We start from the raw sequence: 12987 nt of genomic DNA, 5'->3' as shown, positions 1-12987 counted from the left end.
ATGATTAAGTGATAGATATTCGTACAAAAGACATATATTTTATATTCATTAGTTTTATATAAATACCAAGTGTAATCATGTACATTAGTTTTACCTTTTGAAATTTGAATGACTACTTCCAGAGTTAGTTTAAAAATTTAGTCAAGCACAAAAATTAATATTTTTACATATTTGCTCCTACTTAAAAGAGTTACCATATACTATTTTTTCCCCATTCCTAGATCTCTCTACTTTATTTTCAAGTAACAAATTAAGTGGTAATCTTTTGATCTAATTAAAGATTGGTAAATCAAATTTCCTAATAGAATAAAAAAAATAATTGACATTTCGATGAAGAAAGCTGATTTTTTTCCTAATTAAGAAAGTTGGTTACGAAAATAATAGGTGGCAACTTATAACGATGAATTGGTTGCTTTGACTCGAAATAATCAATAATAAACAAGTTAAAACTTACTAATATCTTCCAATATTTTTTAGTCTGGAGTTTGTTGGTTCTATTAAATTAATTTAATCGTGGATAATAAAATTCAATCTCTATTATAGATTTGATTTCCTAATGTGTAAAGGAACCAGATTACCATCCAGGGATATGATTGGATGGATAAGATCCTTCTATTCTTATTTTTTTTGAGTTCGAATCTCTTTAATGACCGTAGCAGGATGAATCTGAATTGATCGAGCTAATAAATTTCAAATATTAAGTAATTTTTTTTGAAGGGACCAAAATTACTAGAAGGGTTTATTATTTTTGTTGAATCAATTCATTTATGCGATATTATTCGTTTACTTCAAAATATTATCGCACATGTGTCAGGTTCTAAAAAATGATGCAATTTTGGAAGATTCAACAAGTATACAATAACTTTTCTAAAGAACTAAGCAACATAGCAATAACGAAAAATAAAATTCAAAATCTATGTTTGAATAAAAGTGGAGCAGAAAATAAAGAAAGGGCAAGTTAGTAGTTATAGCAACTAGGTTGGATAAATTAGGGAATTTGATGCAATAAAAAGTTATTGTATTGATTTCAAACTCTACTTCTCTCTTGAGTTTGGTGTTTCTTGTGCACATCACATAATAAAACAGACTGTGACTTACTTATCAAAGCAGAATCCAACAAACAAATTTGATTTCATTCATGTTCTAAGTTTTCTTTAACTTTAAACCCCCCCAACACTTCTAGCTCACCATCTCACTTCTTTCTGACATTTTTCTGAACTTATACTAGCTGCCATTTGACCCCCTTTATTTCTTTTTTCTTATTTTTCCCCTTTATTTCTTCTCTCTCTGAGTTGAGTCCATTAATACAACCTTGAGCTCTATTCTTGTTACAATGGCAGTAAGTATCCAATGATTTCAAGATTTATTATTTTCTTTTTGTTGCTTGTTTTGTTTTATTTTTTATTTTTTATGGTGCAATGTATGTATGGTTCTTGAATCTTGAAATATATGTATGTATCTCAAAAGGGTCAGTTTAATTTAGTTGTATCCTTCAACTTTCTCTTTTATTTTTCTTGTGGGGTGGTGAGTTAAATCAGAAATGAGCTGAAGGTTTTTGTTAGTAAAGATGTAAGCTTTTATGGTATTTTATGTAATTTAGATCGTTGTTTTATGTCATTGGGTCCATTTTGCAAGTCAGATCCAATGATCTAACTGAATATTTTTGTTTTTCACTATGTTGAAGAAATGTAATTTTTGAGTGAAAATGGGTGTTTATTAGGCATTTAAATTTCTGGGTTTTGCTCCTTTTTTCTGAATCTATGTGCATACTTTTCATTTAAAAATAGATCCTTTAGCAAGCTCTTTAAATGTTTTTTTTTCTATAATTCGTTTTCATTGTAAAGATTTGATTTTTGTTTGTTTTCTTTGTTAAAGATTTGACTTTTAAATGAGTTATTTGTATTCTTTGTTAAAGATTGGATTTTTTGAATGAGTTATTTTGATTTGTTTTCTTACTTAAAGATTGGATTATTGGAAATTTAAATGAGTTTTTATATGCAAATGCAGACGTCAGTGCAATGTAGGCTACAAGAAAGGACTCTAGGAATGGTGATGAGGGAAGTAGATGAAGACCTTGCAATGTTTCTTGAGATGCGTCGTAGCGAAAAGGAGATGAATGATCAAATTCCTAAACATAACTGTGAGGAATCGGATCCGCAATTAGGTATCTAGATGCTTTTTTTGCAGCATTGTCAATTTCTGGTTTCAAAAATTTTCCAGAAATAGAATAAAATAAATGTACTCTGCCATTTGGTGGTTCTTCCCATCCCCACTTAACCATATTCATATTAAATGCATGTTCTTTAATTTTAAATCTTGAGTACAACCAACTTTGAAAATTTGGAGTATGGCGTTGGAAGTTTTCTTTGTTTTGATTTCTTATATGTATAAAATTTGGCATTTTTATTAATTGCAGGCTCAGAGGTTGACTTCTCTTTGTTATCAAATGGGACATCAACAGAGCCTGCTAATCAAGATTATCTTCTAAACTCTGAGAATGACAAGAATGACTATGACTGGTATTATTACTATATATATAACATTTGTGTGTGCTGGCCGATTCTGTTACTGGCATATCTTTCTTCTACTTTGATGTGCTAATTGTTATTTATTGTTTTGAGCAAAATGAAGAAACTGAATAGTTTATGGACAGACAGTATGTAAGTGACATTTTATTTGGGAGTTCAAAATGTGGTGTGTCACAGGCGGTAGCTTTTCTGGCGTTCCTAAGAAAAAAGTGTTTAACAGCAATGTTTCGTGGAAGTTGTATAGAGTTTATCTTTACTTCATCCATTTTCAGTCATTGTACTCTAAGCCAGTTATTAATCGAAAAGAAAAAAGTAACCTAAAAGGGAAAATGCTATATTAGGTAATTTTGACTCGAGCAGTGTCATAGTTAGTAGCCTTCGGTTATAAATTTGTGGAACTTTGATAGTCAAATGTTTTAAAAGGAAATGGTCGGTAGTGAATATTCTGATGAGAAAAAATTAGTGGTTGTGAATATTTATTTGAAGTTTCTATTATTCTGCTCATTGTATATTATTGGTAGTGAATAATTGTTATTGTTATCGTTGGTTGCTTCCTGTTTCCTGTTTCTTAAGCCAAGGGTCTATCGGAAACTACCTCTCCACCTTTACAAGGTAGGGTAAGGTATGCGTACACATTACCCTCCCCCAGACCCCACTTGTGGGATCACACTGGATTTTTTGTTGTTGTTGTTGAGTCGAGTTTATATGGTCAGTGAGGATAGATATAGAGAACTTCAACTTGCTTGTAATTGAGGCGTAGTAGTTATTGTAGGATTTCTTCATCCTCAGTTTCTTGTCCTATCTGATGAGTGTTTAGAATTTGGCCGCAATACATCTTCTAAACAAAGATTCTGCTCATTTATTTTGTGCGCTGTAGGATCATTATCTGTTGGTAAATTTTAGCCAAAGCACTTGAGACCTTAGATAGCAAAAAGAAATCATTTGCGATTATATTGATTCTGCTTCCATGTCTTCAACAAAAAGAAGGCTGTTCTCCAAAGTTTAACTGTCTGGTTTAAATGGTCAATATGATTTTAAAGGTCAGACTTCCTTACAAAAATTTGGTTTAAGGCTGTTAATCATGATATAATGTAACCATGGTTAAGTTGTATATTTTGTTTCCACGACGGTAGCATATTATTATATTATCTACTAACTGGCTTTCAGGCTCCTTTCACTGCCTCATACCCCTTCAAATCCATCACTAGAGTTGGAAGAACAGAATATTGCTCCACACCAGAATGCGACAGATTCTAGTTCAACTGCTCAAGACTGTAAAATTGAGACAAATTCAAGTACAACTGCTCCAGAATCTAAAATAAGCATCGAGCAGGATTTAGCTCAGGTACAATATACTCATTATAGTGTATGGATACAAGCTATTTAATACCCTGAAGGATTTTATTTTTGATTCTGGACTGCTAATGTTGTTTCTTTCGATCTCCATCTTTTTACCCGTGGTAGGTATTGGTATGCACCCGGTTTGGTTCTTTCATTAGCAGTTGACAAAGTCGAAGTAATCCTATCTAATATTTTTAATAGATAATTTGGCTGGCTGACATAAAAAAATCCCTATATTTGTTTTTGATATCTTTCTTGGACAATGAAAAGAAGACCGTTTTTTCTTCTCTTAACTCTTACATTTGTACTACACATGGTAGAAAACCGAGTGAATCATCAATGCAATATTAGATTCACATGGTTACTGAATGCTTATACGATAATATACTCATTTTAGTTCCACTGAGTGCTTACACGGTATTATACTCATTTTAGTACTACGGAATGCTGATACAATGTTACAGTTATATTGAGGTGGTTTGCAAAACAATATTTAGTCTGAACTGCTTGATTTTGCAGCCTGAGAATTCCCTTGAAGGACCATCTTCGCGGAGCAATTCAACTGGACTGCTGGCCGTGTCCAGAAGAAAAAACTCTTGTGCTGGAAATGGAAGGCCTTTATCATCAGGGGGAAAAATGGCAACTTCCACAAGGTCAGCAACGCCTACTGGACGTCCTCGTATTTCTGCATCCAAGCCCTCAAGAGCTTCCACTCCTACTTCAAGAGCAACATTGCCTTCTGTTAAGCCTGTTGCTTCCACAGCAAGATCCTCAACTCCAACAAGAGCTGCTCCACGCTCTTCTACCCCAACCAGTAGACCCTCCAAACCAGCTGCCTCCAAGTCAGCATCAAGGTCAGCAACACCAACTCGTCGACCATCAACTCCATCGTCCATTCCTATTGTATCGATTTCTGGGGCTCGATCTTCTTCTTTGACAAAAATGGGAACCACAACCTCAAGAAAAACTGCAGCATCACGAGGTACCTCTCCAACTATGAAGTCTAGGCCATTGAAACCCTTGGAGACACCAAGTCTTTCGCGTGATTCTTCTATTAATTCTAAGACATTGGTGCCTAAAAGGCCTGCATCTGCATCTAGGGGAAGACCGAGTGCACCTGGTGCTCGACCCTCTACCACTAATTCAAGTTCTGATGGAAAACCCAGACGGAAGTCGTGTTCTCCTTCTAGAGGACGAGCAACAAATGCTACTATTTTGAGCAATGCAATCACTCTACTGTCCAAAAGTAGGGGGCACGGTTATGAGAAAGATGATGTGAACCCTGTGTTGATCGGCACACAGATGGTTGAAAGGGTAGTAAACATGAGGAAGTTAGCTCCCCCGAAGCAAGATGATAATCCATATCACGAGAACCCCTCCAAGAAATCTTTGTCCCGGGAAAATTCAGGCTTCGGAAGATCATTTTCCAAAAAATCTTTGGATATGGCTCTACGGCACATGGTATGTACCTTCTAATGCTCATTTAGTTTCAATAAATATTCAAATTTAAAAAGTTAACTACTAATGCACTTGGTAAGCAAACTTCGAGCATACCTATCACAAGCATTGTGACACATTGTATTTCATTCATTAACGTTTATGGATCTCTTTTGAACAGGATATAAGACGAAGTGTTAATGGAACCTTACGCCCAGTTCTGACAAGGGTCTCATCTTCTTCAGCAAACAGTATCCGGTCTAGCTCCACAAAGAACAAGACAGGTAGCGTTTCTGATTCGCCACTTGCCACGAGCAGCACTGCTAGTTCCGAACCTTGTATCAACAATAGCTCTAATAATGTAAATTGGAGTGAACCGGAGGATGATAACTTTGGTTGTGAGAGGGAACTATTGTCCCCTACTAGCCAGCAACATCTGGAGCAGTACGTGTAGAGTCGCTCTGATATTTATATATTGTTGTGTGCTTTAATTATTTCATCATGTTGTCTTTGAAACTACTACCTTGAAATATTGCATCTGGATTTATTTTTCAGAGATCCTTTGCAATAGTACGTAGTAGCATTTCTTGTGCTATGTGCTTCTTTTCTTGACGAGCAAAGAAGAAACTTTTCTTGTAATTATGATGGAAAAACTGAAGTTAAATTGGTTATGTTACTCTTCAATTGTATGAATTTAGTGGGACTTGACTTTGATAAACATCTTAGTACATGTATGGAATGGTTTCTGATAAATCTTTATGAACACGAACGTGATAACTTCATCATGCATTTGAAATAAGCTATGTTTTTGTTTTATATATTTTGTATAAACCTTTCCCAGCATGAGTATGGACTGTATAATTAAAAAAAAAGGCTCATACTAACAGTTTTGCTTCGATTACAGCATTCGTATTTAAAGAAAAATGCTTGGAAGGAACTTAGCATTGGTGTCTGAGAGTAACATTCAGATTCGGGTTACAAAAATAGAAGAAAAAACAATTATCCCTATGAATTTCATGATAATAAACAACTTGATTTTTGCAAAGTACTTCACAGACATGTGGAGTAACCTCTAACATTCCACTATTGGAATCAAAGAACTCAACTACCAAACCTTCACAAGAAACTCGGAGTGCTCCACAGTTTACCCGACGATCATGGTGGCGGCTTATTTGAGCATTGCCATTTAAACTAACTAAAAATTTAGTGGAACGGCCAGCTATTATATTACTGTTAATGGTGTGAGCAGGCCAGTCACTAGGCAAAGCGTCAAAGGTTGCATCCATGAAAAAATGAGCCTTTTCTTTGTAATGCGTAAAATTTGTCTACATTAAATGTTTGAATGGTAACATGACAGGTGATATCGAAAACAGGTAGAAAGTAAATTGCATAGTAACCAGTACTGGGAACAACAACTGCAATTGATATCGGGTTGACCCCGAAGAGAATATGACCAATGTGAGCAGAATCAAATGCTTGCCATCAGATAACATTCAATGAAGAATATTCTCTGGCATTAAATGGGCAGCCGTTGCAGAGAATATTTGCATTCATAGACTACCGTTACATATTCATCAATGGCTCTCTTTATTGTCGTTTAAGAGGGGCTTGATTCTAGGATCTTGTTTCCCTAGGTATAGCTATAGATAGTAGACTCAACAACCATTGTAACACACAAAATTCTTGGCAAAACTTATGCTATATTCTATTCTCAAGCTAAATCAAATAACTTTACTTGCTATTTGTATTATTCTTATTTCTGTCCCTGGAGGCACCGCTCTCGGAGCCCACCTCGTCATTTCCTTTGATTTTAACTGCTAAGTCTTATTTTTAGTCTAGTTTATTTATCATTGTTGGATCAAATCAGTTTGCTTGTCTATAAACCACGTAACAAATTTAATTGTACCATTTTACAGGTAAACAAATTTGACGACTACCGTGAGGCTGAGACAGTTGCGTAATTGAGTTTGTCCTTGCGTTTATTACTAACTTGTTTGATTCTTTGTTTCTTAGCAAAAAATAAAAAATAGCAGGTAACGATGTCAACAGTGCACATAACATTAAGGGACACAAAAATCTGCCTCAACACGAGGATTTAATCAGCGACACCTGCAACGAGGGAGATGAGGCAACCTCGGTACATGGAGGACAGTACCCGCGACATGTAAGGGAGCCAACTCCCGATGACGTAGAAGACAAATACGTTGCAGAAATAGTAAGGATCTTGAGACAACGACAGAAGGCCATCATGGGCCATCTCTCAAGGTAGGACCAGGTCATGACAGAATTGAAACAAGCGTTGTCGGGCGCTTCCAACAACGCAAATGAAAGAGGCCTGGCTTCGCCCAATGTTCCTGCAAATCAGATGGCCCAAAGAGTTGATAACAATATCTCTAGGGGTGAGGTCGGCTTTGACGGTGCCGGGGGAAGGGGGATCGGTAGTGGATCCGGTAACAACAACGATAATGATCCTTTCAAAATCGAACTCATGATATTCATGAGGGAGATGAACGAGCGTATGGATCAAAACGCGAAGTAGTTTCACGCCCGATTGGACCAGATTCTGGGCGCATTACCAATTTTGAAGGGCCCGAATTCGAAAAAATATACTCAGTTGCCATTAAAATCGAGCGCAGCACCGGAGTTAACCTCGAAGAGGTTCAACATGCCTGACATACCAAAATATGATGGGACTTCGGACCCTCAGGAGCACATCACAACACAACAAATGCGAAAGGGAATGATTTGGCTCAACATGAAATCGAATTGGTTCTACTAAAAAAGTTTGGAGAAACCCTCACGAATGGGGCCTTGACATGGTATTCGCTTTTACCCAAGAATTCAATTGACTCTTTTGAAATGCTTGCAGATTCATTTATTAAGGCCCATATTGGGGCCAGAAAGGCGGACATATTCAGGATCGCACATGGTGAGTCCGAATTGCTCTAAGAGTTCGTGATTAGATTCCAAAAAGAGAGGATGTTGCTACTGGCCGTACCAGATGAATGGACAATGGAGGCATTCACAAAGGGTTTGACCCGAAGAACTCCGACGCATCCCGTAAGTTGTAGGAAAGCCTACTCGAATTCCAAGCGACCACATGGGCGGATGTCTATACCTGCTATGAGTAAAAAATAAGGATAAAAGATGATCGTCTCGGTTTCCCGACATCGACCAAGGGGCGGGACGGAGACAAGAATCGGGATAAGTTCAAGGATGGTCTTGATGCAGATCGAAGATCTTTTAAAGGTCGGTTCTTACCTTATGAGATAGCCGAGGGATGCGACAACAAAAGGTTCCGGTCCTCGGATAGGTTCGCTCTCAAAAAAAGAACTGATCGTGGCCTGAATAACAGATCGTTGTAGGAAAAAAGAGGTATCATGGACCCGGGATGCCACTTATCCCAAGTTGTCAGATTACAATTTCAACATCAGTGTAGTGAAGTTGGTATCAGCGATGAGGAATATCAAAGAAGCACGATTCCCGAAGCTAATCATATCCGATCTTAGCCAGAGGGATCCTAATTTGTGGTGCAAATATCATTAGACTCATGGCCACGAAACTAGGGACTGCCAGCATTTGCGTGAGGAGGTGGCAAAGCTGTTGAAGAACGACCATCTTAGGGAGTTATTGAGCGACCAAGCCAAGAAAAATTACGGCTGCAGTTGGGACAACGTAAAGCCCATAAAGATAGGAGAAGACCCTCTTTGGTTGACTATCAACTTGATTTTCGGAGGGAATGAAATCAATAACGTAAACTTCTCGGCGGCTAAGAAGAAGGTATTGGTAACCTACAGGAAGAGACTCCGGGAAGTCGCAAAAGACTACATCACTGTTACATTCCATACTTTAATATTAGAATGAGTCGTAGTAATCCATATGAGTTTGAAGGGATTAAGACCATTCATGAGATTATAGAGGATTTAGGACTATATTATTGTAATACCCCGTAAGTTTAACAACCTTGATACTGTTATATATATTTGATATGGTATTTTGAGTGGAACATTTTTTGTAAAAAGTTTGAAAAATATAATTTTATATAATTATTAATATTACTACTTTCGAATATGCTTCAAATTATATACATAATATGAGAAAGTTTATGAAATTTTCTTTATTGTAAAGATAGAAATTATTTTCTCACAAGAAAAGAAGGTTATCTCTTTACCACTTTAAGAATTAAGCGTACGAAAATTTATACTCTTTATATGAGATTAGGAAAATTAGAAGTTGAGAAAATATATGTATTTTTATATGGATTTTTAATGAAATAATAGTATATTTATTGATTTTATATGGTACCATAATTTATTAATATTTTAATATTTTAATAGTAGTACTTTAGGATGAGGACAAAACAATTTTTGAGGTTATAAGTATATATGCTATTTATAACAAGTGATAAGTAAAGTCGTGAAGGTGAGAGGGAAAACGAGTTGAAGAAAATGAGGTTGGTCGAAGTTTGACACTTGGAGATAAAATAGGTTGTCACTACCCAAAAATTCCTCCAAAGAAGTCGTGATGACACCTAGTCTCTAAACTAGGTAAGCCTAACATAAACTGAAGTAACATTGATATTTACTAACTTTAAATTAAATTACTCTGAACAAGTTACAATTCCCAAAACCGGTGGTACAAGTCACAAGCCTTTCTAAGAGTAGTTGGACAAAATAAATACATCACTATTCCGAAACAAAAGGAACAACCGGAAATAAGTACAAATGAAGGTGACTCTGAGGCCTGCGAATGCTGTAGCAGGTTTACCTTGAGTCTCCACCGCAATGACCCGCACAGCTACTACCGATCAAATCCTGAATCTGTACACAAAAATGTACAGAAGTGTAGTATGAGCACACCACAACGGTCCCAGTAAATATCAAGACTAATCTCGGTGGGGTAGTGACGAGGAATAGTCCAGACACCTACTGGTCAAATACATTGAACATGATATAATAATAAACTATCAACCTATAGATAACAAAGTAATATCAACAACAGGAAAACGAACAAACTACAATTAGTAGAAACAATAAAAGGGAAACACGGATGGAAACGAAGATAACCAAGTAAATTAACACCAACATAGCTGGGTCACAGACAAGTAAAATGTACTCAAATAAGAAAGGCGATGTCAACTCAATAAATCATATCATTTCTGATGCACAATTCCAGCCATCTCAAATTCGATGTCTCATATCATAACCTCAACTACCAAACCTTTAGCACACCTGGCACCTCGTGCCCACATATTTCTATCTCACTTTGCGCAACGAAGTTCTCATGCTACTCAGTATATAGAGTCCATAACCAATGCAATTAAGAAGTTTAAGGAGTCTCATTTACATAATATAAAGTAGAGTACAGTTTCTAAACTAACTAGGAACTCAACCAAAAAAGATGAAGTTATTATTAGAAATCATTTGAATAAAGAAGGTACCATTTTCAATTAAAATACAACATCGGATGATTTATTACCTTTAACAAGGGATTTAATAAATTATCTTAGTAGAAATTCCTTTTTAAGTAAAATACAACCTCAAACGAATTAAGAAAAATTTAATTGAGAAACTAATTGAGTTAAAAATATAACAATTATTGAAATTTGAAGTATTGATATATATATATAAATACGGCGAGATATTGTAAACACTATGGATTCCAACACAAAGGATCACAACAGTAAAGAAATCTAAACAGTTAAAACACTTGAATTGATAACAACAAGTACAACGAAGATAAAATAATCACAGAAGGAGTACAACTCTATGCATAGATAACAACCAGGGATCTCCCAGGATACCGTCCTGTAGTCCCAAATGTAAATACTCGGGGATCTCTCAGTATCCTCCGTATATGAGCTAGGGATCTCTTGGTATCCCGAAGATCTTTTGGTATCCTTAATATATGTGATGGGGATATCTTGGTATCCCGAGGATCTCTTGGTATCCTCGATATGTGTTGGGGATCTCTTGGTATCCTGAGGATCTCTTGGCATCCTCAATATATGTGTTGGGGATCTCCGGGTATCCTGAGGATCTCTTGGTATCCTCACCCAAACAATATGAACAATACATCCCGGCAAGGGAATCAACAACAATCCAACAACCCAATCACAAGGAATTCCACCACCAAGAGTATGAATACACGGCCACAAGAGAATCACGAAAAACCCAAGAAACACAATAACCTTAACAAAACAACAAGACATAACAAGTACGTGATAACTACACCGACAACCACAATAATTTGACTCATAGCATATATACATGGGGTCATAGAGGAATTCACAATTTAGAGATAACAAAACGATAAGAAGAACAATCGCTTCAATTAAGGCAAATAAGGCTAAGTAACAAGTAAGAGTTAGAGGGAAGCTAACAACATCGTATGGAGCATATAGAGGTAAATTAAGCAATTAGGAAACTCAATCATTATGGAATATTTTCCACATAATGAACATAAGGACCTAAAACCTTAGAGGCAAATTTTCTACAAATAAGTCCGAGCACACACGTCACCTCGCGTGCATGGACTACAAATAACATAGAAGACTCAAATCCTAAAGGGAAGTCCCCCACACAAGGTTAGACAAGATACTTACCTCAATCTGGCCAATTCAATACTCAATTTAGCTTTTTTTTACCAATTCAATAATGCTCGGCTCAATCTAGCCAAAAACAACTTGAATACATCTAACAATGCAAGAGAAAATAATTCCAATTAACAAAACTATAATTCTTATACAATTTGCAAAAAGTCAACAAAAGTCAACTCCTCGAGCACGCACCTCGGAACCCCACAAAATTTACAAAAATCGAATACCCATTCCGATACGAGTTCACCCATACAAAAATTATCCAATTCCGATACCATTTGGTCCTTCAAATCATCATTTTACATTTTTTAAAAAGATTTCACAATTTTTTCCAAATTTCATCCCAAATCATGAATCAAATGATGAATTCAATGATAGATTCATGTATTCTAGCCAAATCCGAGTTAAAATCACTTACCCCGATGAATTTCTTGAAAAACCTTCGAAAAATCGTCAAGATTCGAGCTCTCTAGGTCAAAATATGAAATAAAACCCTAAACCTCATATTTATAGTTCACCTCCCAGATTTTCATCACTGTGGACCGCAAAAAAACCACCGTTGACTGCGGTCCATCACCGCTGACCGCGGTCCATCACTGTTGACCGTGGTAAATCCACCGCTACCGCAGAGAATGTTGATTGCAATGATATGCTTTAGTATTTTGGCCATAACCTTCTATACAAATGTCCAAATTGTGATTTCTTTATCATTCTGGAAACTAGACACGAAGGAGTACAACTTTTGTTTTTGAATCATCTCAAAAGTCTTTGTGGATCAAAAGATATAGGCTTCCGAAGTCAGACCAGTGCACCTGCGGATTCTTCCTCACCGCGGACCGCGAACCATTTTCTGCTACCGCAAAAATTCCACTGCTGCAGCAAAATATCACTGCTGACCGCGGTCCTCCCATGATCCGTAACAACTTTCGAGTGCCGAAATGTCCAGACTCGCTCAAAACTCACCCCGAAAATCATCCGAGGCCCCCGGAACCTCAACCAAATGTACCAACACATCCCATAACATCATACGAACTTAGCCCCACTTTCAAATTACTTCAAACATCGCTAAGACCACGAATTAGA

The 12987-nt window shown here is 36.5% G+C and overlaps 1 protein-coding gene across 1 annotated transcript; it reads left to right on the top strand.

The window, feature by feature from the left end:
* Positions 1-1015: 1015 nt before the first annotated feature.
* On the top strand, positions 1016-6024 carry LOC107765179 (uncharacterized). The gene is made up of 6 exons (XM_016583796.2): positions 1016-1339; positions 2008-2164; positions 2417-2519; positions 3696-3873; positions 4389-5330; positions 5488-6024. The coding sequence occupies exons 1-6, from the start codon at positions 1334-1336 to the stop codon at positions 5758-5760; spliced, it is 1659 nt and encodes a 552-aa protein (XP_016439282.1). The 5' UTR covers positions 1016-1333; the 3' UTR covers positions 5761-6024.
* Positions 6025-12987: the final 6963 nt, after the last annotated feature.

This window comes from Nicotiana tabacum, chromosome 10, assembly GCF_000715075.1.
Source record: "Nicotiana tabacum cultivar K326 chromosome 10, ASM71507v2, whole genome shotgun sequence".
NCBI classification, from domain to species: domain Eukaryota; kingdom Viridiplantae; phylum Streptophyta; class Magnoliopsida; order Solanales; family Solanaceae; genus Nicotiana; species Nicotiana tabacum.
Note: the sequence above shows the minus strand (reverse complement) of the source record. Positions and strands in the feature narration are given on the sequence as shown.